At 39.9% G+C, this 25,039-nt stretch overlaps 1 protein-coding gene across 5 annotated transcripts in view; it reads left to right on the forward strand.

Moving 5' to 3' along the window:
• Positions 1 to 25,039, forward strand: part of NETO1 (neuropilin and tolloid like 1) — a 121,676-nt gene that overhangs the window by 13,285 nt on the left and 83,352 nt on the right. For all 5 annotated transcript variants that reach the window (XR_013545283.1, XR_002300815.3, XM_078393527.1 and 2 more), the window contains exon 4: positions 3,223 to 3,471. Coding sequence is in view for 3 of the 5 variants with exons in the window: in XM_078393527.1 (XP_078249653.1) it covers positions 3,223 to 3,471 (249 nt within the window). In the remaining 2 variants the exon portion in view is untranslated. The remainder of the gene's footprint in view (positions 1 to 3,222; positions 3,472 to 25,039) is intronic.

Raw genomic sequence — 25,039 nt, forward strand, 5'->3', positions numbered from 1 at the left:
GCTCCTCTCTCAACCACTCCCCTCCTTCTGTGGCATCACAAGGGCCTGCTTGTTATCCCACAAGGGTTCACCCCCTTTTTCTTTTTCTAGATTTGGACTTGAAAGCTCAGGGAATGGGGTGATGCTCACCTGGCTACTTCATCAGCTTGTTGTTGTTTAGTTGTTAAGTCATGTCTGACTCTTCGTGATCCCATGGACCAGAGCACGCCAGGTCCTCCTGTCTTCCACTGTCTACTGGAGTTGGGTCAAATTGGTAGCTTCGATGACACTGTCCAACCATCTCGTCCTCTGTTGTCCCCTTCTCCTCTTGCCTTCACTCTTTCCCAACATCAGGGTCCTTTCCAGGGAGATTTCTTTTCTCATGAGATGGCCAAAATATTGGACCCTCCGCTTCAGGATCTGTCCTTCCAGTGAGCACTCAGGGTTGATTTCCTTCAGAATGGATAGGTTTGATCTCCTTGCAGTCCAGGGGACTCTCAAGTGTCTCCTCCAGCACCACAATTCAAAACTTCATCAGCTACTCTAGTGTAATTATTTGTGTTATTGTTTCAGTCCAGTTTATGTGTGGGAGAGAGAGGCCTTAGGGGGTGGTGAGGAGACCAGTAGTACCCCTTAATTCCCCTTGTACCGGAAGCTTGTGTGGTTATTGGCTGCTGACTAGTACAGGTTTCTGAGAGTCATGTTTACTGTTTGTTGGTGCTTCAGCACCAAAATAGCATCAGCTTTTTGTACAAAAGTGGGAGTAAGCAAACCTTAGTTTAGGCTACTGGGAGTGCATTACAGTATGAAGGTAATGGAGACTTACTCGATCTGCTCTAAGTCCTTTTTTTTAAGGAAGTGAAATTATACTTACAGTTGTTGATTATAGCCATAACAGTTGGAGAATATACACCCCAAAATGCATCGGAAGGTTTCTGTAGACTGTAATACTGTCGTGTGATTTAGAAAATGGTTTGTTTTATTGAATAAGCTAGAAGTACGTTTTGGGTACTCTTCCTAGGAAGTTGCCAGCTGCTGTGTTTTGCTTTATTTTTCTGTCAGAAGGTGAAATATGATCATTCATACTGTGTCTGCTTGCTTAAAACTGGACAAAAATCCTTGTTTTATTTTTATGTCCAGTATTTAATCACAATAAGAACGTTATGAGTTTTGTGGAGGTGGTTAATGTTTTCATGTTCATGTTCATTTGCTGAATTTCTACGCCCTTTTAGCTTGTTTATCAGTTCCATGAAGATAAAGTATTAGATCTTAAGAAATACTAGATACTCCCCAGCTATGCAGGTTACAATAAATACGACACACCACAGTACTAGATGCTCCCCCAACTGTGAAGGCTATAGTAAATATTACACACCAGAGTATTAGATTCTACCCAACTAGTAACAGCTATAATATTTATTTCCTCTCCTTGTGGCTTGGATGTCTCATTAGTCCTGAAGACTGTGAAAAGATTGGAAATAATTCCGGTGCTTTTGCTTCTGCTGTACATTAGTGGACAGGCATTTTTAATTCCAACATTCTGAAGCACATTTTGGCATAAGCCAATTTGCATAGCCTTTGTTCAAAAACTATGCTATATAGGAGTTTTCCCATTGTGACTTCAGATCAACTCTCTTCTCTGAACAAAGTAGTAGTAGTAGTAGTAGTGGTGGTGGTGGTGGTGGTGGTGATGGCTTAAATTCAATATTATTATACATTGTAAGCAGAGTAGACCCATTGAATCAATGATGCTTTGACATTGTGTAAGTCTAATTTTATTTTACTATTAATATCTAAATGTACATTGGTTTTAAATGTAATGTATTTCTTAGCTGTTGTATACCACCTTGCTAATTTATATTCCATCTTCACTGAGAGGAAGGTGGAATATAAATTAAATTAATAAATACAGTAAATGGCAATTTGGTGAGTCAACCTATTTAAATTGTATTGATTCAATGGGCTTAGTCTGGTTCCAACTTACTATTGTACTACAGTACAGTGATTGTGTTGCTGGCCATGCATATATCAAGAGCTTATAGTAAAAGTGCAAAGTTCAGATGAACAGAAATACCAGGAAGCATATGGCAATGCTGTAGGGAAAGAGTAATTTAGACCCACAACAGGAAAATAAAGCAGCTACATTTTCTGTTCTGAATTAAGTCTCATCTCAGAATGAATTCAGATAGTTTTGAGGTAATCAAGGCTGTGGATTTGCATACATTTTAGAAACTAAACCAAGTATTAATTTGTTCCTAAAATAATTTTGGAAATAAAATAATGTTGAATTCAATTACCTTCCATAGGACTAGCCATTCTTTTGGCGAGATAGCTTTTATTATAGATTTGGGGAGATGAAGAGATGAACTTTTCTAAAACAGGAAATTTAATTCTATCTGTTTCTTGCTTCTGATATGTCATGTGACCTGATTCTCTGGCAAAGGGCATGGAAAGCTCTTAAGTAATCCTTTGAGCCATCACATAGTGCTTTGCTGCAGTTCAATCTGTTTTGTTAATCCAAAAGATGGGATGTGCGGTGAATGGGTTCATAGCTTAAACACTCCTATATAGTGAACAGTAGAGCATGAGGAATTGAGATATGTAACACATGGATCTTTCTAGGATTTTAGAGAAGTCTGTTATAGTATAATCTTATATTGCCAACACATAAGGGTGTTCATTGATTTCAGTGGAACTTATTCCCAGATAATTGGGTATAGGATCATGGTTTCAGTGTAGTTCTTAAAAATGGAAGGAGCGGAGGTCTGAACAGCCAGAAGAGCTAAATTTTATCTCATCCTGCAGTGGGAACAAAGTCCTGTTCAGGATGCTCTAGATGGGAGGAAGTGGTGGTGAGACATGATTCCCTACCCCATACATTACTCTGTAACCATCCCACATTGTTCTACGGCAGTAGTTCCCAACTTCAGGTAACCAAGGTGTTCTTGGACTGCAATTTCCAGAAGCCTTCACCATCAGCTGTGCTGGTTAGGGCTTCTGGGAGTTGCAGTCCAAGAACTCCTGGGTTACCCAAGACTGGGAACCACTGTTCTAGAAGAAGCAATCATACAGTGATAGATGCATGGATAGAAGAAGAATTTTGGTAATATGTCGCTTCATGGACAAATAAACACCATAAAATACTGTGACGAATAGTTGGAACAGAGATGATACGTTGATACATTTGGATGTGATTAGGTTTCAGAGAATAAAACTATTTTATGTCTTTGTTTTAATCCTCAGCTGCGCCAAGACAATGTATTGAGTTACACTTTGATGAAAAATATTCCATAGAACCTTCTTGGGAGTGTAAATTTGATCATATTGAGGTGCGGGATGGACCTTTTGGCTTTTCCCCAATAATTGGTCGTTACTGTGGACAACAAAACCCACCAAAAATAAAATCCAGTGGCAGATTCCTTTGGATTAAATTTTTTGCTGATGGTGAACTTGAATCTTTGGGATTTTCTGCACGATACAATTTTACACCTGGTGAGTACCAAATTCAGTCATTTAATTTTTTTTTTTTTTTTGAGGAAAGGGTTTTGGGATTTTTACTGATAAGAATTTGAAGATATTGTAATGATAAGGCATATTTTTATATTAATACAGAGTAAAAAAAACTATTCTAATAGAAATATGAAGATGGATATGCTACTTTCATTTCCAGAAAAAATATGCCCTTTTGTCAACATTTAATCTGAGCTTTTAGCTGAATGCATTTATATGTACTATCTATGCCTACTGATACAAAGTGTAAAAGAATTCTCATTTTTAAAAAGGTAATGATTTTCCTTAAACAGTGATGGATAAGCTGGATAATGTTGCCATCTTTTTAAATTGTTATTTTACTATTTTAAAGTTTGTTTAAAATTTTCACCACACATTCTCTCCATAACTGCATGTACACTATGTGCAGCTAGTACATGTCAATGGGAATGTAATGGCACACAACAAATTTTGCCAGCTAAGTGAATGGTTTATAAGTAGGGCATTAAAATTGACTGAATAAACCTACGTAGTTGGTCTTTCACCGTCCAGCAAGTGCACTGATGCATTTGTCACATACAGAAAAAAGAAGAAACATGTCATTAGCCTTCCTTGTAATGGTTTCGGCAGAATGAATCTTACTAATTGCCACTACAAATGGTTTGGATTTCTGCATCTGCAGTTCCTCTTTGCTTTCAGTGTTGTCTTCTAGAATGGCAGAAGCCATTGCAATGATTCCATTCCTTTGTTCCTATCGAATAAAATGGACTGCAGTCCATTTTGCCAATGGATTCTGAGTTCCAAAGAGTAATGTCCATTCATTTAAGCACTCTTGTGAAAGATTTTCCTAATCTTAATTGCTGTGGTTCAATTACAGCTTTTGTCAAATTTTCCCTTTTAAGCCATGAGAGTAAAATTGAGGTATGCATTCATGTTTCCAGTGAAATATTTCCCCAACTCAGTGTGTGTGTGTGTGTGTGTGTGTGTGTGTGTGTGTGTTTGTTGTGTGTGTGTGAGTTTCTTTAATTTTGGACTGCAGAGTAGTGCAGGTGATTTAGTGAACATCAGGAGACTTCCTAGATTTCTGAATTAATGAGTTGTTCTTATTATTGAACTTTTGGAGAAGAGTTTTTTTTGAGAATTCATGTTGCTTTGTCAATTTTCCAATTATCGCTTTTGTTGAGTATCCGTGACACTGTGAAATAGCAATTTTAAAATTATTAAAATAATTTAAACTATAACCCACCCATCCCCATCGGAATGATACTTGCTTTTTAAATATCTGTTCTTGGTATGAAGCTCACACCAATTCATTTTGGCTAACCACACTGTTAAATAATTGTTCAGATCATATTGTTCTGTGTTATTCTTGGTGATCCTGACCATGATCCATTATGAACTTCCATTTCATATGTTCATGAACTCAACCAGCCTCCATGTATTTCAGCATGAAATACAAAAGAGCACTGTGTCAGATTAGGACCTCCAAGCATCAGTAGTTGATGGCACCTAAAGTACTAGGGTGCCAAATGTCTGCATATTTTGGTATTACTGGAAATCAGCTTCACCTAAAACAATCCACTAGCTTCTGTCAAAACCTAAGAATTCTGCATCCTTGTAAGTATAGATGGAGAAGAAATTCTTTTAGTATCCATTTTGACAAAAGCTTTCCAAGTTATACAAACTGAATCACTAAAAGAAAAATAGAGATGTTAGGATAGCTTAGCTGAACAATAGAGACAATGCACATAATGGCTGAAATCCGATTGAGTAGCTGTGCTTGCATAGCCTGACATTATGCAAGTGCTAGCGCCAATAGCGCCAAGGTGGAAGTACAATTCATGAAGCACCTCTGCTGGTATACTGCACAATTGGTTGTCACATGATCAATTGACAATCAGGTTGTGCAGTCCTTGTTGCCTGGTCATAATGCCTGACAGAGTTACAACTGCATAACTTTATATTATGCAGCGACATGCAGGATGCTGACCAATTGTGTATCGTAGCAGTGCATATGAATGGTTATGTTGGTTTCTTCTGTTTCATAGTAAAAACCGCTTTAAAAAGAGGATTGAACAAACAATTGGATGGGAAAAAAGACTGAGATAAATATGGCCAGAGTTATCCATCCCAATTTGCAGGTGACTTCAGTATTAGGGAATTCAGAATGCAGAATTCCAGTCGGGCTTCAGACCGCGGCATGATACGGAAACAGCATTGGTTGCCCTGCAGGATGACCTCCTGAGGGAGGCCGACAGGGGCAGTATATCCTTGTTGGTCCTCCTTGGTATCTCAGCAGCCTTTGATACTGTCGACCACGGTATCCTCCTGGGGCGGCTCTCTGAGTTGGGAATTGGTGGCTTCGCTTTGCCATGGCTCCGTTCCTTCTTGGAGGACCGTCCCCAGAGAGTACAGTTTGGCGAGATGACTTACATCCCGTGGATCCTCAATTGTGGGGTTCCTCAAGGGTCGATCATCTCGCCAATGCTATTTAATATTTATATGGGGCCACTGGGTGAGGTCATCCAGAGTTGTGGAGCCCGGTGTCATCAGTACGCTGATGACACCCAGCTCTAGCTCTCCTTTTTTCCAACTGCAGTGGATGCTGTCCTGACCCTTGAATACTGCTTGAGGACCGTTTTGGAGTGGATGAAGTCAAATGGGCTGAGGTTGGACCCGGACAAGATGGAAAACATGCGAGTGGGCGGTCCTGGCGTCAGTGGATTGGGAAACTCCCTTTCCTTTGGGGGAATGACTCTTCATATGAAGAGTGAGGTTTGCAACTTCGGCATCTGCCTGGACCCGTATCTCACCATGGAAAACCAGGTGGCATCTGTGGTCTGGGCAGCCAATTTCCATCTTCAGAGGATTGCCCAGCCGCGTCCCTGTCTAGACGTGGGGGCACTCACGACACTGATTCATGCCTTCATAATCTCAAGAATAGACTACTGCAATGCTTTCTATGTGGGGTTACCCTTGAGGCTGATGCAGAGACTTCAACTGGTCCAAAATTCAGTGGCCAGATTAATAACTGGGGTGAAGAAATTCCAGCACATCTCCCCCACTCGAGAAGCCCTTTATTGGCAACCGGTTCATTTCTGCATCAACTTCAAGGTTATGATGATAACATTCAAAGCCCTAAATGGTTTAGGACCTCGATACTTATCAGAACACCTGCTCCCAGCCAGATCTGTTCGTAATACCCATTCTTCACAAGAAGGGTGGTTGAGGGCTTTGACCCTGAAGGAGGCCCAGAGGGAAAGATCAAGAAACCGGGCCTTCTTGGCGGTTGCCCCCCACCTATGGAACAACCTGCCCATTGAGATCTGCCTGGCACCCTCGTTGGATGGGTTCAAAAGAGCATTGAAGACTTGTCTCTTCCGCCAGGCTTTCCCGGAGCATTAAGATCTTAGCCTCCCTCTTACCAATCTTTTGGTCATCCTCTCCATCACCCTTTGTATCTCCTTCATTGCCATCTGTTTTAATTTATCCTATTTGATTATTTATTAATTTATTTATTAATTTGTTTTAATATTGTTGCTCATACTGTTGTTAGCCACCCGGAATGACCTGGTTGCCAGATGGTGCTGGATACAAATTCAATAAATAAATAATAAATACAAACTGGTGTTCAACCATCTTCGTTGGATTACAAGTTGTGCCTTGTATTACATTAACTTTTTAGACTTGATGAAGGTATCAGGAGAGCCGTGGATAGAAATGAAGTGGTCTACATTGTCTACATGACATTTGACAAGCTTTTGATTAAAGAGAAAACTTTGCAGCCATGGGGAAGAAGTTCTTTTATAGAATGGAAACTGATTGAAGAGCAGAATCAGAGAGAAGAAATAAATTACCAGCTTTTGTAGTGGAGAGAAGTGAACACTGGGGTTGTATGAAGATCTGTATTGGAATTGGTCCTTTTTAGTTTTTTTCATAAATGACTGGGTTAGATGTGAGCAGTGAGATGGCTATGTTTGATGGTGATGCAAAATTACTTAGAATATTACAAAGAAAAATAGCTGGTGAAGAGCTCTGCAACCATTTCTTAAAGTGTGGGAGTAGTCAATAAAATAGTAAGTGAAAATGAAATTCAGCGTAAGCAGTTGTAATGTAGGAATAACAGGAATTGTTGCTGTTCCATTTGTGTCAGCTTAGGTTGTTTCAGTAGGGAAAACCCCTTGATAAGAAATTTTAAATTCCTCAATTCTCCTAAGAGTGAGACAAACAGCTTCCCCCCCTTCAGTGTTTCTCAAATTTGTATCAATTTTCTTTCCCTTTGAAAAGTAACACATACAGCAAGTGCAGAATAAAGAAACAAAAGACTCATCCAATGCTACACATTCTTGGACCAAACAGAAGCCATCCTAGTTTTGTGTGATTTACACATCTGTGCAGACTATGTAGTTTTGTGGAAAATGGACAGTTTTGCTTGAAATAGGTCTCATTAATGTGAAAACTCTTTCAAGAGTAGAAGGAAGTTGTCTGCTATGCTTACAGGCTAGAAGAACGATATACAGTAGCAGTTCTTAGTGTTCTCACATGAGAGGACAAGAGACACCATCCTTAGAAGTCATGCAGACTTTACTTGAGTTAAAAAAACCCCACCAAGTTCACAGTCTAATATAGCTTGGCAACAATATCTATTTACTGTGATATAACTGCAAAAAAGACAGATCTCCTGTGAGACATAATTAGAAAACAAGGGGAGGGGGACCTGCCACTGTATTACTGCATTTATACAAATCCATGGTGCAACCACATTTGGAATACTATGCATAGTTCTTGTCACTACACTAGAGGGGGGATATTGTAGAGCTGGAAAACATGCACAGAGGGCATCCAGAATGAAGAGAGATTGGATTACTGTATGAAGAAAGTTGCAACGTCTGGGATTGTAGAAGTTGCAAAGTCTGGGATTGTAGAAGTTGGAAACACTCAGAGGAAGGAAAAACATGATCAAGGTGTACAGAATCATGCATGGTATGAATATAGGGGAAAATTTGTATAATACTACCCTGTTTCCCTGAAAATAAGACAGGGTCTTATATTAATTTTTGCTCCAAAAACACATTAGGGCTTATTTTCAGGGGATATTTTATTTTTTTCATGTACAACAATCTACATTTATTCAAATACAGTCATGTCATCTTCTGGTTGCTGCACAATGGTGGAGGGCAGGGTTTCACTTAATTAGGGCTTATTTTAGGAGTAGGGATACCCTTGAGGCCCTACCCCTAAAATAAGTCCTGAAAAATCCTACTAGGGCTTATTTTCAGGTTAGGTCTTATTTTCGGGGAACAGGGTAGAACTTGGGGATCATGTATTGAAGCTGTGAGGTGAGGTTCAAAAGAATTGATGCTTTTGAATTGTGGTGCTGGAGGAGACCCTTGAGAGTGCCCTGGACTACAAGGAGATCAAACCTATCCATTCTGAAGCAAATCAACCCTGAGTGCTCACTGGAAGGACAGATCCTGAAGCTGAGGCTCCAGTACTTTGGCCATCTCATGAGAAGAGAAGACTCCCTGGAAAAGACCCTGATTTTGGGAAAATGTGAAGGCAAGAGGAAAAGGGGATGACAGAGGATGAGATGGTTGGACAGTGTCATCGAAGCGACCAACATGAATTTAACCCAACTCCAGGAGGCAGTGGAAGACAGAAGGGCCTGGTGTGCTCTGGTCCATGGGGTCACAAGGAGTCGGACATGACTAAACGACTAAACAACAACAACAACTCCCATCTCTACTCCTGATCCATTTCTGCAGCACTAGGGAAGGTGTTATTATCCATAGTCCTTGCATGTGGCAAACAACCATAGCAAACAACCATAGCAATATAACACATTCTAGAGAGGAGCAGTGAATTACTGACCTTGGTAGTGCTGAACATGCAAAACCAAAGCGATCTTTTCTTTACTTTTTTTACTAGAAGTCTCACAGAAGAATTAAATTTATCAGATAATTTTCACCTGGTAACAGGAAACAATAGTAGCATTTGAGGGACCTAGCATCAAATCTTGTATAGTACCTGTTGAAGGGCACAAAATACACTGACACAGATGTGATATTGCTTGCTCTTTTCTATACCTGCAAAGAACTGTGTTGGTGCTAGCACCCCATTTTTGTAGGTTTCCCTTGATTCTGTCAAATCCACTCCATAGATAATTAAATGACTTCCAAGGAACTCCATTCTCTATGTGACCAGGAGACAGACTTCTCTGGAGTCCCTCCATTTTAAAAGGTGGGCAGTTCTTTCCACATTACGGTATATTCCTGGACCCCTCTGCTGTTTCTCCAGTATTCACAGATGTTTTTAAAAAATAATCTATATCACATTGGGCTGGTGCATCCACCTCTAGAGTAGCATAGGGCTAAGGCAGTAATTCTTAGTGTTTGTGGTTGTGTGCCCTAGCTGGTTCCTGATTGCTTTTGTATTTTGGCAGCATTTCTTATAGGTTAACATATGATCCAAAGTAACACCTAGGTATTTAGGGATAAATCTGTGATTTAGTTGGATGTCCTTCCAGGTAACCAGAAGTTTCTGAAATGCCCGCTTTATTCTCAGATGAAAGACACATATTTCAATCTTAGGGGCATTGGGTTTAGGTTTAGGTTTATCATAATACAGTATGTCTCAAGTTCTTCTAATGGCAATGGTGCGGCTAAAAAATATTGTAAATAAATAAATAATAATAAATAAGATGTTGAATCATCTGAAATCTGTCTGACTGAGCAACAAGTGCAAGGTCATCAGTATAAATAAAACTTCTGGTGCCCCAAAGAAATGAGGTCATGCATCTTCATTCTTCTTCTAAATGATTTGACTTTGAAATAGAGTAAAAGAAATGAAGGGCTTGCAACAAAATGGTACAGTGGATTCTAAAAAGACTTGTCAGGGTTCCAGTAAGCCAATCCATCCCAGTAAGTTGGTGTGTGTGTGTGTGTGTGTGTGTGTGTGTGTGTGTGTGTGTGTGTGTGTGTGTGTGTGTGTGTGCGTGTGCGTGTGCGTGTGCGTGTGTGTGTGTGTGTGTGAGAGAGAGAGAGAGAGAGAGAGAGTGAGTGCGTGCGTGCGTGCATGTGTGCGTGCGCATACATGTGCGCACACACACCATGCTATGGTTTGTGCTGTGTCAATAATTGATCCATGAGGATTTTGATTACCGGTATTTTATTATATCATCAAAAGAAGTGAGCTTGAGAATGAGGCAGGAAAACAGAAGCCTTTTTCATGGGAAAGGGAAACTTTCAATAAATTGGAGGGTGAATTATCGTAAATCACTAGCTGGAGGTTTTTCCTAGGACCAGATGCAACATGTCCCTGCCTCCTACCTACTGCAGGGCTCCTATTAGAGGAAACTACCATATATTATAAGTCTCTTTTGGAGCAGAGACCAAATATATTTACAGTAACTCCTTGCAACTATCATCTGGGAGTTCTTGCAGAAGGTGCTGAATTCTGCAAAAGCGTAGAACTGAACCAAAATTTCTGAGATGTATTTATTTGGGACATTCTGAGATTGCTCTTTTTCCAACTCTCCTAAAAATAGAAGGGCTCTTTGCAGGTTTTTCTTCAACATTTCTCCATCATTTTTGGTTGCACCCCGCCCCCATGTCCTAGAATGATGCAATGTAGAGCAGTGTTCTTCAACTCCCAGAAATCATGGACAGCACAGGTAGTGGTGAAGACGTCTGCGAGTTTTAGTCCCAGTATATCTGGGGACCCAAGGTTGGGAACCACTGAGATAGTGGGCACTGTGGAGATTGCAAAGTAATGGCCAGGTAGTGCAAACAACAAAAATCTTTGGAGGTGGGGGAACAACATAGTTGTATTACACAACCACTGCTAATAGTGAAGCCTACCTCAGAAAAACTGATGGAGAAGTTCTCCTTTCTTCAAATATAATTAACAAAACCATTCCACCTTTTCCCCTCCACACTACAAATAGTGTGGAAAATTTGAAGAGGCCATCTGCACACACCTATAGTTATATTTCAGCCTTTTTTCCTCTAACTATTGCTCTGCATTTTATGATTATGGAATATGAGCAGTCTTTATTAGCTTTGGAGGGGTGTCCTCTTTCCCCCCTTACATACACAGGAAATAAATATATATGAGATACCCATTTAGCAATTACTGTATACTGAATATGCTGCTATATTTTTGCTATTATAGTCAATTTTATTAGCCCCTATTTTCCTCTGAATATTCTATAAAATCAGTACCCAGCTTTATAAAGTTTGTTCATATCATTGTGGATTCCTCTTGAGTACTCTTGATTTGATGTTCTGCAGTTTTCCTGATTACTGCAGGTACTGGTTAATTCTGTTTGATTTGGTTTTTTGATTATCGTCCCAGGCTTTAGTTTATAAAATTATAACATTTGCAGTATACAAAACTTCTCTTTGTTTTCCCATGGACCAAACTGTTTAACCAAAAAATAAAGAAGCTGTAAAAGGATCTCATCTCAGATAAACTGAAAATTTCATCTTTTTAAAAAAAACAGTCGTCTGTAAATGTTGGGATTCTTGCAAGCATGATGATACTTCTCTCTTGTTTCTCAGCAGCTCTTGTCAAGACTCAGCACATGAATTAGTAGTTATCATTATGAGTATTGTTATCAGGAATATCACTACCAATCTAGATCAATATACACTGATATTCTATATTGCAACTTTGATCTTTAACTCATAATTAGTAAAATTGCTTTGATTTGTTCATACTGGGCTGGTATTCCAAAATTGTGATGGGGCGGCATCTAGTTCTATTACCACCAGGGATTACACACTGCACATGTACCCAACACAGGTATTTGAGACAGAGATTTGTTTATCTAACAGTCTGATTCATATATTTTCCTGCTTTTTGCAAGAGAAAAATTATACAAGAAAGGGCTTCACCTCTTAGTGTGTAATGCGATCCATGTGTTAAAATGAGCAGAAAGAGGGGTATGCTGCTTGTCTAATATGCATGTCAGAGCACTGTCCCAGTTTGTGAACTGACTCATATGCCTGTGTAAATATCCCAAATAAAACCTATTCTTACCATTTTCATTCTCTTGATGCCAGCCAAGCCAGTCAGAGGTCTAAATCCTGATTTTTCTTGATCTCATGCAACAAAGGAGAAAACATAAGACCTTTATCTCTTTATCTCTGTATTATGGGATAGTAATAATTAATTTTTGCAGGGGCTGGACTCTATGATCCATAAGGTCCCTTCCAGCATAGCAGTTCTAAGATGATTCTAAGTATGCATTATTGGAAAATATGCTGAGTGTTGGCTTCTTGTCTGCACTAAAAAAACGCAGAGCCATATTGGATGATTTTGTGTCTTCTTCATCCGGGAACTTGTCCTTTTGGGCTCTCTGTGCATGAGAGTTTGGGGAAGCCACTAGTTTCATACTGTTATATTTTGTACGAAGTGTATAAAACATTATGAGAAAAAGTATTTGTTATCTCATCTTTGTGGTGGTGGGAAGTACTCTTAAGGGGGCTGGAGAACTCTTAGCACTCTGTCTTTTCATGATAAGATGACCCATCTCAATGAAGATATAGAAACTGGTGAGATCCTAATATTCATACCTAGTATGATCCTGGCAGCACTATTTTTTAAAAATTGAAATCAGCTTGAGGGTAGCAATATGTTCTTTCTTTCTTTCTTTCTTTCTTTCTTTCTTTCTTTCTTTCTTTCTTTCTTTCTTTCTTTCTTTCTTTCTTTCTTTCTTTCTTTCTTTCTTTCTTTCTTTCTTTCTTTCTTTCTTTCTTGTTCTAGCATTTGGCTTCTATTATTCATTTGAGGTAACAGATGAACAGTGTTGCTGGATTATTTCTGAAAGCCACTTCCACACTGGGGGATTGGACTCCCTGTTGAGGACATTTAGAAAATCCTTATTTCAACAAGTTGTCCCTCAATAGTGTGGAATGCATATTCCTTCTGTCTATGCCAACAGATGGTTTGAGGGAGTGCGTTGCTCTGAGCCATTTTCTGCAGCCAGTCAATTTTGTAGTGCAGCAGACAGAGATCCAGACAGAGTGAGGCTGTGCTCTAAGCTGATCACTCTTATTCATCTGGAATAATCAGATTTCTTTTTATCTTGGTTTCTCCCTCTTGGAATCTGCAAGTCTGTGGCCTCAGATGGCACATTATTATTCTCAATTCCATCAGTTGGTGGAAGCCATCTGTGTTTCTATTTGGCTTAATTGATGTGAATGTCAGCAAAGCTATACAGTCAATTGTGCTGTCTGTTTTTGAAAATAGAAGGATGTGTGCAGTCGATGAACAGGAGAAGGACAGGAAAAATAAAGGACAGGAAGTAATTTGAATACAAATACAGTAAATGAATATTTTGTCAAGACGTTTGTGGAGAAAATGGAGAAATTCTGATCATGTTTAGTTCAAGACTCTTCTCAAATGTGCCACTTGTACAATATGACAGTGGTGTTTGCAGAACAAATAAGGGCATTTTTCTAATATCACAACCAATACAAGAACTGCTGAATAACTCAGTCATTTAGGTATCTGGCTGTGGAGTCAGAGGTTTGGCGTTTGATTCCCCACTGTACCTCCCTGATTAGACTTGATGATCTATAGGGCTCCTCCTCTCTCTAAGATGATGATGATATGCAAAATGGTACTGAGGTTTGGGTTTCAAATAGTTGTGGTTCTTTTAATTTTAAAATATCCTCATAATTTCCCCACTTTTCCTGCATTCTCTCTACTTCTTCTTCAGCACACTCTTGAAGCTACATATCTGAAGACAGAGAAGGTGGGATTTCACATCTGCTATGGTGCCTACGATTTTGATGCCTAAGGCAGTGTGAGGCTTTTGCTGTGTATATATGCTAAGGCAAGGATAAGCACCATACAGTCTGTGGCCCACACACACCACCCTGAAATTCCCAGAAGCCTTCCCTAGCAAACCTTTATTTGAGGGCTGGTGGAGTTTCCAAAATCACTTCTAGAAAGTGCAATTCTCATTTAAGGCATGGTGTGCTCCCACTGCACCTTGTTTTTCTTTTAAAGTTGCGGGGGGGGGGGAGTCTCTTAGGGAACTGAGAATAGACTAGCATAGGTGATCTTGTGACCTGCAGAGAATCTGGGAGTGGGAGAGAATTGGCCTGTACTTTCACCGATGTTGCTGCCTGTATGCTATGTGTTGGAGGTTGAGAAAGAAGGTGATCAGACAATGTCTTTGTGGAAATGAACCAGCCTGCCCTGAGCGGTCCTATCTGATACCCTGTTAGCTGTCAGGGGCTTTTTATTTGGTGGTACGGGTAGTATTGTTCCGGTTTGGATTGGTTCCAGTGTGTGTGATCTTTGAAATCGATCCAAAACAAACCTTCCAGTTTTAATTTGCCAGGATTGTGAAGTAGCTTAATAAGTGTGCCACTGGCAAATTAATCACTTCCTTTGCTCTTTGGCAGAAGGGCAGGGAAAGTGACCTTTTAAAAGATTGTGTAATTGACCATCACTGATGTACTACATCGGTTATTATAAAAATTAAAAATATTTTCTTTGCCTTGCCTTAAAGAGATGGTCAAGAAACCGCCCCCAGTTGAATTTGCTGCCATGCATTCAGCTGCTGGTAGTTTCTTTAAATGGCCTTTTAAGATGAGGCAAAGAAAAGATTTTCAATTTTTTAAATAAGTAGTGCAACACATCAGCGATGGTCTATTGCAGAGTCTTTAAAAATATTCACTTCCCCAGCCCCTCCACCAAGGAGCAGAGGAAATGTTCAATTTGCTGATACCCTGAAGTGGTTCAGTTAAGTCACATCATGATATCAGAAATTGAAGGAGCTGGGCGAAAGAGGGTTGCTTGAACTCTAATATGCCATTTGGATGCGAGGATCACACCAAATGGAATACCACACCTCCACCTGATCCCAAGCAACCCAATTTAGCCCTCACCAGCATACTCCAAAAGAGTCTATGTAGCTATAAATTTTGTCTCAGAAAAGTTGTGTTGCCATTCCAACTATTATGTTCAGTGATCTATAGTGAATCAAGGGAGCAGTGATATCGTTAATCTCTCCGGGCATGCATGAAGTGCACTGTTGAAACTGTCCCAGTTTCTGAAATCCTCTGTAGATTTTGTAGGGATGTGTGTGTGTGTGTGTGTGCACGCGCACATGCATGCACACCCACACACACTTAAGGTAGAGGTTCCCCTTGACATTTAGTCCAGTCATGTCCAACTCTAGAGTGCGGTGCTCATCCCTGTCTCCAAGCCGTAGAGCCAGTGTTTGTCCATAGACAATTTCCATGGTCACGTGGCCAGCACAACTAGACACAGAATGCCGTTACCTTCCCACCGTGGTGGTACCTATTTATCTACTGGTGTTTACATGCTTTCAAACTGCTAGGTTGGCAGGAGGTAGGACAAGTGACGGGAGCTCACCCAATCACATGGATTCGATCTTGCAACTGTTGGTTTAACCCACAGCACCACCATAACCCCACTCCCACACACACACACACACACACACACACACATACACAAATAAATTCATTTGGCAACTATCCAGGGTGTTAGTCAACCTTCTTACTTCATGTTTGTCATAATGTTTTTCCAAGTAATAAAAGTTATACTCTTCCAGGACATTGTTTACAAAAATTTGCCACTCTTGCTTGTCTCTGAGAAGTTCTTTACCTCTGTGAAGTTCTCCCTACCTCTGTGGGGTCTGAGTGATGCTCTTGTGAAGGTGATTTTGTCCAGGGAGCTCTAGGAAGCAGCTAGTGCAGCTGTCACAGCACCTAGTGTCTGACAAGTAGAGCAATCTTCCTGCTTGCCTGTTCTCTCTCCTCCATCTCCCCATCCCAGCACTTGCTGCAGAAAAACTGTCACAGCATTCACCTGGCTTCCGGTCAGAAGCCAGAGGGTGCTGCAAGATGTGGCATCACTGCAGTATGTCAAGGACAACTGGTAACCATTCATGTCTCAGAACTGACATCAGCCATCTGGGTATTGAATCTGTGGCTGATTCCTAACACTGGCAAAAAGCCACACATTGCAATCATGTTCTGGCATCCCTGTCCTCATCCCAAGGTGTCCTTGGAACAAAATACTGAGGGAAAGGACCAGGCCACTTCGTGTTATGTACACATTCCCTTTCTGTTGTGATGTCTTTCTTTTTTCATTTTCAAATACTGGACTTCCGATGATACATTTCCCCAATGTGGTTTGCATGTTATGTGCTATTTTGTGTATAGATGTTGTACAATTTCCTTCTTTGTAATTAAAAGGCTGCTGTGTACTCTTTCTTAAGAAATCAATTAATTATTCTTCCTGCTATTTTCACCCTGATTCTTGCTTCCTTAAGGGATCTTTCTAAATCTCTGTACCTCTGAACATTGCCTATTCTTGGTGCAGGAGGATGCTCTGACACTCTTTTCATCACAGAGAGATTTTGTAGCTACTCTTAAATTTCAGTAATGATTGCAACAGGGGTGACTTGGATGGTAGTGCAGCCACCTACAGTAACAATTCTGGGGTTGGGACCCATGCAGTTCCCTGATTCTAGGAAGGTGGCTCTGCAAAAATCTGTGACTTTAGACCCCCATAGGGTCTCTTCACAACAAGGACTGCTGGTAGGGCAAACATGATTATGTCCAGAAGAGAAATTCCTAACAATCCTGCACTATTATCATGGTGACTTTGACTGTAGTTCTCATACTGGCCACCATCTGTTATGCTTATTTTGAAGAAGTCACCAGCTATGCAAACTATGTACAGTACTGAGAGTATTGCACGAAGCAACCAATGTGAAGTGTCACCAATACACTGTGGTGTTCCAGAAATATACCTCATGCATTTGAAACAGGAAACTGTAGTTTATTCCATAAATTTCATGAAAGCCATGCAATCCAATTTCATATCCCAGAAGTATATGCAGTACAAACCCTGGGAACAATTTTAGAGTAAAAACTTTGCTAAACAGGATAGAGGAAGTTGTGACTATGGCTAGCATGAATACCAAAATTAATAAATGTCATGCTCTTAGGCTAATAGACTGGCTGGAAAGCTCAGTGAATTAGGTACTGTATCTGGCTGTAGAGCCAGAGGCTGAGAGTTCAATTCCCCACCCTGGCTCCTGGGAGTATAGCCAGTTTGTGTAGCCTTGGGCAAGCTGCACAGTCCCAGGGCATCCCCAAAAGGAGGAAATAGTAAAGCACTTCTGAGTATACTTTGCCTAGAAAACCCTGGAAATAGTCACTATAAGTCAAATTGATTTGATGGCAAACAGTTGTTAATATTACCCCTAGTAAAGGCAAGAAGGAGAAGCTGTAGAAAACTTGATTGCTTGCTCCTCCATCACTACCAAGATCAGCCAGTGCTCATTTGTCTTTAGGAAAGCAAACTTTAGGTTCACCCATCAGCTAGAAAACTAAGCCACCCCGAGTAGACATGGTATAGAGGGGCGGGGTATAAATTTAATAAATAAATAAATAAATAAATACAATAAAGGTCATTGGGTAGTATGTACGTGCTCATCGAAATGCAGAGACGGTCACTTTACAGTATAGTGCTGAAGTTCCATAGGAACTGAATTGTTTGCTTTCCTCTTTCTGTTCACTGCCCCCCGCACATTTATATCATGTTTGTTAGATTGCTATCTTTAATCTCTGCACAGTGCTTTGAAAAAATTGCTGGATGCTACCAAGGGATTGAGAATAGTGCTGCTATTGTGGGAAAAGAGGCTGCTGCAGATTGCTGAGAAATGCTGGGAATGGACTGGCCCCCAGAAAGTTGTGGTAGTTTTACATATGTTGAGGTAGCATATCTTGAATGCTAAAGCACGTAACTCGATAATGAGCATTGTTAACACATTCAGGTGTGCTGAATGCTTGTCATTTGGGATATCTTCACTTCAGTTGGATGCAAGTATAGCTAGCTCCTTTTTCCTCTCACATGACTGTTTTTTTTTTTTTTTTGCACGTGCATCATCATCTATTTCATTTGTACTCCTAAATCTCCCATTTGTTTAGCACTATGGAATTTTAAACACTTGTGGGATAACAATAACTGCTATCCAGTAACAATATACTGTTTTTATTTCCATTCATATATGCTCTGAGGAACCTGTTGATACATTGTTGTCATTGTTATTGACCTGCATTTTTCTTTAACAACAAAGACAACAAATTATGACCCTAACACCTCTCGGCTATTATTCTATAGGCACCCACTTAGGGAAGTAGATATGCTTTTGGTTTAGTAGCGGCCTGGAAAAGAAAGGTCTTCAAAAACAGATATGGCTTCCTTGCCCTCTGATTTCCCTTGAGAAGAGCACAGATTTTTTTCTGCTGCTTAAATATTAAAGATACCTCTCAGTAAGTCTATAAAAACAGTCAATCAAAACTGTTGTTTTATAAGAGTGAATGTTTCACGAAATATGTGGTAGCTGGGATGACAGACCCTTTGCATCACTGCAAATATCTTGAGGTATCTTTCTATTTCCTTTCTGAAAGTTGGTGACTCGTAGATGACGTATGATTCTCTCATGTGGTTTTTTTTAGCTTAGACTGCTTCCTAAGCAGTGTCTGCATGAAATCTCTGCTGCTTTATGCCAACAGTACAGTAGATGTGAGGTTGAATGATGAAGCCCAGCAGTTTGGTATTTCCATAATATTTGCCATACCAGAAATGCACTAGGGACCTTTGTGACATTTTCTGACTTCCATACTGGAAGAAGTAGCAGGAGCAATGGCCAGTTTCATCCTGGATCATGACAGTGGGGTTTTGTTGGAGTCACAAACTTAGCAGGCTGGTGGGCTTTGTGGTGATCACCAGATAATTAGGATAGCAAAGAATCTTTTAGAAATAGAGGTTAAAGAAGTCAGCCACACACACAGGGATGTCTGCCAGCAGTGCTCCTGGTGGGTGGCTAGTAGAAGAGGCAGAATAACACCGAATGGGTTCCCGATGAATTCTTCCAATGCATTCTGCCCTGCCTCCCAGGAGGACTGTCCTTTTATTAACATTACAAGCTCACAGATAGTGGACAATGCACAGATAGGTTACAGAGTTCGGATAGGACGATGGTTATAAATGGCCTAAGGAAAGGCTCTATGCAAGCTGTCTAGCACCTATGAGAAAGAAGAATGATGGGCAGTCATGCCCCTCAGAAGCAACTCTGATGTCGTCCAGGAGGGTTTGTCCTCTACTGCAGATTAAGCCAACAGTTTAGCAACCTTGGGAATGGCACCCCCACAGGGTTTCATGGTAGGGGCTGATTCCACAGTCGTGATGTAAATCCTCACTTGTCGTTGACTTTCATCTCTGAAAAAGTGAAGAACTGCAGTTCTTGCCATTGAGGATGATGAGGGACATTTTGGTGCTGTTGATGCATTTCTGTTATCGATGGAAACAATGTTTCACACAAATTGCCCAAAACTAGGATGACTACAGTTTTGTTGAAGAACCCAAACAATCAGATTGCTCATTTTCCTCTTTCTTAACTGTCAACCAGTCCTTCTGTGCTTGCTCTCCCTGTGTGCATGTATGCTTTTTGCTTCTCAAAATGAAAACAGAAACCTATAGACATTTCCTCCAAATTACAGAGACCTCAAAGGGATGGGGGAGAGCTCTCTGCCTTGCTCTCAGCTGGAGACAAAACATCTTGGAAAGGGGGTAGAAATTGTTTGTTGAAATGTTTTGTTGCATCAAATGGCCAAAACTGATGAGAACAAGGGATTTCATCTAATATTCTTTCCATCTGTACTGCATAGAGCATCCTTCGTCTATAAAATTCTACTCATATTTCTTCACTCTTCTAAGAAACAGCTCTATTTAAATTACCCATACAAAACTGTCAAGAGAAGTGTGTAAACTTCCACCATAGAATTTAGTTTGTTAATTACAGACCATTTTGCTGAAGGTTCCTCTCTCAGCTCTCACATGATCTGAACCAGAAGGAAATGAAATAAGAAGCATGGCCATTTCAACATGTTTTGAATTAAAACATCTTTAGATATCAAAATCTTTCCACAAATTCCTTCTGCAACAAAGAACACTACAGATATCCAGTGGGATGGTGGGAGAGAAAAGGAAAGACGGACAGTCAGTTTCCTTTTCATTGTCACAGAAAGTGATTTAGCTCCTAGATGATACAATGCTGCAAATTTTTCTGAAGTGTCCTTTCAAAAAGAACTGCATACCCCATCCTTCAGTTATTATACAGTATTAAATGTCTCAGCTTCGTTTTGTTTAGGAGTGGGATGCAAAAGGTGCCTCATAATCCAAAATGGAATTTGGCTTCATAAAGCATTAAAGTATGTGCTTAACTTTCTACAGATAAATCTAAATCACTGAAGCTACAGCTGCCATCCTAAGCATAATTACGGAGAATTAGGTCCTACTGAGCTTGATGAGACTTGCTATTGAGTAGGATCAAGCTCCAAGAAATGTGCTTTGAGTTTGTGAAAGCACAGATATTCATACATTCTGAAAAGTACATCTGTTAATCTGCATTATGGCTTTCTTTGAAAATGTTTTGATCAACATGTATTTGTGGTTTCTCAGTCATTATTAAAGGCATACATCCTTTCTTGTTTCAGCCTAGCGTGGGAGGATAAGGAACTGCAAAATGAATCGTCCTTGCTCCCTACCACACATTTTGTCGCACTTGTGACAAAGAGGGGAATAAGAAGCATTTTTGCACAATTAAGTACATTTGTGCAAAGTAACATTTTAGTGTAAATAATTCTGAAATGCAACTAATACAAGTGAGTGCAAAATTATGATGGTTGCTGCTTGGTTTCACTGATTTCCAAAGATCAGACTTTAGAAGTATCAACGGAATGGTCTACTTCTTTTCTAAGCAATGATTCAATTTTTACTTGCTTGCTCTGTGTATGTATGTTTTGCCTTTCAAGCGAAAGAGACATTTGTTTTACACAAAGACAGTTTGCGCAAATTGTGGATATGAGTAAAATGCTTTGGGTTGGGCTCTAGATTGAGAAGAAGTCTAGAAAATTCTTCATTAGGATGCCTTGTCAAATCAGGATGGTCTAAATCAATGAGAATGAATTAGTTAGTATACTTTACATCTGTGAAGGAAAGGTGGATGAGAGTGCGCTGTCTTCTCCAGATAGCAAGGACGTGGTGATCAAGGAAGAGGAAAGGGAGGTGAAAGAGCAGAGGAGGGTTGACAAAGAAAGAGTTAAAGTGGAGGTTTGTTTGGCAGAAGAAGGGAAGGGAAAAGAGGAGGAACAAAGAATTGACGTGTGGGAGGAGGAGATAAAAGTGGGAACTGGAGAGCGGGACTTTTGGATTTCAACAAACAAGAAAGAGGAAGAGAAAAAGAAACGCAAACATGTGAGTGAGCTGCTGAAAGACTTTCCCAATTTGAAGTCGGGAAGTCTGCTGCCAGACCCGATACCAGATAGAGAGGGAGTGACCATCACTGAAACTTCAGAATGGACAGTGGTGGCCTTCTGAGGGGACAAGAGGGTGGTGCACCCAGATCCTACCTACAACAAGCCACCATCAGAGGCTGTGGCACCATTTGCGCGGTGAGGAGTGCCACGATGAGGAATCCAACAGACAAGAAGCGGTTTGGCCCAGCTCCCCCGTATTGAGAAGAGATGTTAATTATAATAATTCTATGAGGTTTGAAAGACAGTTGTACGATTGGAATCAGGTTTATCCCACGGAAGTTGTTATTGACATGCCTGTGTTAAATTTGAATACATTTATTAATGGTTTAAATGAGTCAGCCGTTTCAATTCCCACGCCAAATTTGAAACTGCCTAAGACTTCTCAAGAATCCAATCACAACATCCCTAATCGTTAATACAGAAATAATGGTGTTTAAATGACATTCTTCTGTCATCAACTCTTAGACTTCATAACATAAGTTCAGCCCATCCAGTTCCATATCAGACTTCTTGGTTGTGCTTTCATGTTCTGTGCTTTTCAGCATATGTTAGGCCTTGAAAAGCAACATAGACATTTTTGTCTTTCTCCATTTGCCATAGAAACATTTGTGGGTATTGGCTTTTCTTCTTGACAAAATCAAGGTTAATGAAGGTTATTTCAAAAGCTCTAAGTCATTATTTTGCATTGACATTATACTAGTTCTCCCGAAGGCTGTTACATTCCTTCCTTAATTTGGTTCCTACTTATGTTGTAATAAAAATTGTAATTAATATAACTCAGATGAACTAAGGCCATTATTTTGTAGAGCATCATATGAATCTGCAATATGCTGGAGATTTCGTAGTGAGAGAGATATTGCTGACCTATAGCAAGCACTGATTCTTCTTAGAAGAAGGGACATGACATATATCCCTGACACTCCAATTAATGATGGTGGTGGATTCAAATATGGAAGAATTAAACAATATTTTCTTGCCCTTCTAAATCAGTGGTGAGTGACTTACAAATTTGTTTTACTCAAAATAACCCTCTTTGTGCCATTTTGAGGGAAGGAGGCATTTTGCTGAGTTCCACTTCTCAGCTGTTTTAGTCACTTCCGGTATATATATACACCGGAAGTGACTAAAACAGCTGAGAATATATTTATGGAGTCTCTTCGTCTAAAATTCACCTCCCATAGGCCAGTTGGGCCTTCAAGATACATGATGTGGTATATGAGATGAAATTTCCACAGACACTGCTCTATGGCACAGGAGCTAAACTGCAGCATTGCAGTCAAGCCTCAGCTAATGATCTGAGTTTGATCCTAATGGGTTCAAGTAGCTGACTCATGACTGACTCAGCCTTCCACTCTCCCGAGGTCTGTGAAATGGACCTCAGGAGAATGCTCACTGGGGGGCAAGTTGTTGTTTACATAATTATATTGTAAACCACACAGAGAATTCTCCAAGTACTATGGGGTAGTATAGAAATCAAAACAACAACAACATAATCTGTGTCTCCACATGCCCCAGAAAGTGCTGTGAGATGGAGTTCTTCTGCCCAGTGTTCTTGAAGAAGTCACTGTCTTTCACTGCATAGCACTGGATATTTATTTCATTATTTATTTAAAATATTTATATGCCACCTTTTCCCTAAAGGATCCGAGGCAGCTTACAGTACTAAAAAATGTAAAGTTAAAAGCTAAAGAATAAAGATATTTAAAAGCATTAAATAGATACCATTTAAAAACTTACAATAAAAGCAATATTGAAAACACAAGTTGAAAAGCAGACTAAAATAAACCCCTTAAAAATTCCCTTGGTCAACGAGTCATTTAAAGGAAAGCCTTCCTGGAGAGAAAGGTCTTCATCTGCTTGTGGAAGGACACCAAAGATGGGGCCAACCTGGCCTCTCATGGAAGCGATTTCCAGAATCTGGGAAAAGTGACAGAGAAAACCCTATCTTGTGTCCCTACCAAATGTTCCTGTGAGGGTGATGGGATGGAGAGAAAGGCCTCCCCTGGTGATACCTGGGTACACTCAAAAATTGAGGCACAGTCTTTTAGATAGCTTGGACCCAAACCATTTAGGGTTTTATATGTTAAAACCATGAATATGGGGAAAGAAGTGGAATATACTGGTCTAGTTCACATATTAAAAATTTGGCCCATTTTGCCGGTTTTACACTGCCTAATTGCTCCAGCTTGCAGTGAGAACACCCAGACAAATCACAAGAAAGGGCAATTAAGCAGCCTTGACATGCCAGAATTTCAGCTTAGCACGATGCCCAAATGTTACCACTGATTTCCAGTTTTTAACCATTCTATTTTCTAGACCAGTGGTATGCACCAGCTCCTCAGTGGGGATAGCATTTATTTTGTTGCCTTTTTAAGGGGGGGATAAGTTTTCAAGTATTTGCATGATGAGATGTTAATGATGCCACCACTAGCAGACAAGAAGATCCTCTTTTGTTTTAATTTATACCATTTAGCTGCCATATGGAAGAAATTACATGTTCTGACGTTTTTTTCTAAAATAAGCAGATTGTTGTATCTTTATAAGGAAATGAAGGATTATTAAAGTTGACAAGTGTATAGAACAAGTATTTAATCATTTTTGAGAGAGTATGCATGGTGCAGGGAGAGCTAAGGGCTTTAAAGTACCGTTGATTTAGCGAGTGATATTTAAGCACATACTTAAATTCCTCAGCGTATATATGAGGGGGAAATTAATAGGCTTTAAAAGTTCTGAACTTTACATGGGTTGTGCCCCCTATTTTCTCAGGCCATGTTTGTTTGCCTTCAAATGGGGCTTCCAGGACATAGCACAGATGGGGTGTGAGTGGCTTAGGTTTCCCATTGAAGACTTAGTGCTTCTACCTACTTATCGTGCAAATCTTGGACTAGCATGCCTATTGCTTCCCTTCTTGAACCAACTGGGTAGAGAAGAAAAATGCATGGAATTAAATGTAGTGTAATGTTATTTATTATTATTTTTGAAATATATTTTTACTCCATCTTTCTCCTTTAAAACGACCCAACGTAGCTTGCATCATGAAAAGACAATATTTAAAAGCTAAGTACACAAATACTAAAAAAACCTGAACAAATACTTTAATAAAAATTGTAAATAAAGCCAAGACCAAAAACAGATTCAAAGCAACAAGCCACAACACTGTTTAAAAACCCTTTCGCAGACAGCCAATCACGAAG

This window comes from Pogona vitticeps, chromosome 4, assembly GCF_051106095.1.
Source record: "Pogona vitticeps strain Pit_001003342236 chromosome 4, PviZW2.1, whole genome shotgun sequence".
Classification (NCBI taxonomy): domain Eukaryota; kingdom Metazoa; phylum Chordata; class Lepidosauria; order Squamata; family Agamidae; genus Pogona; species Pogona vitticeps.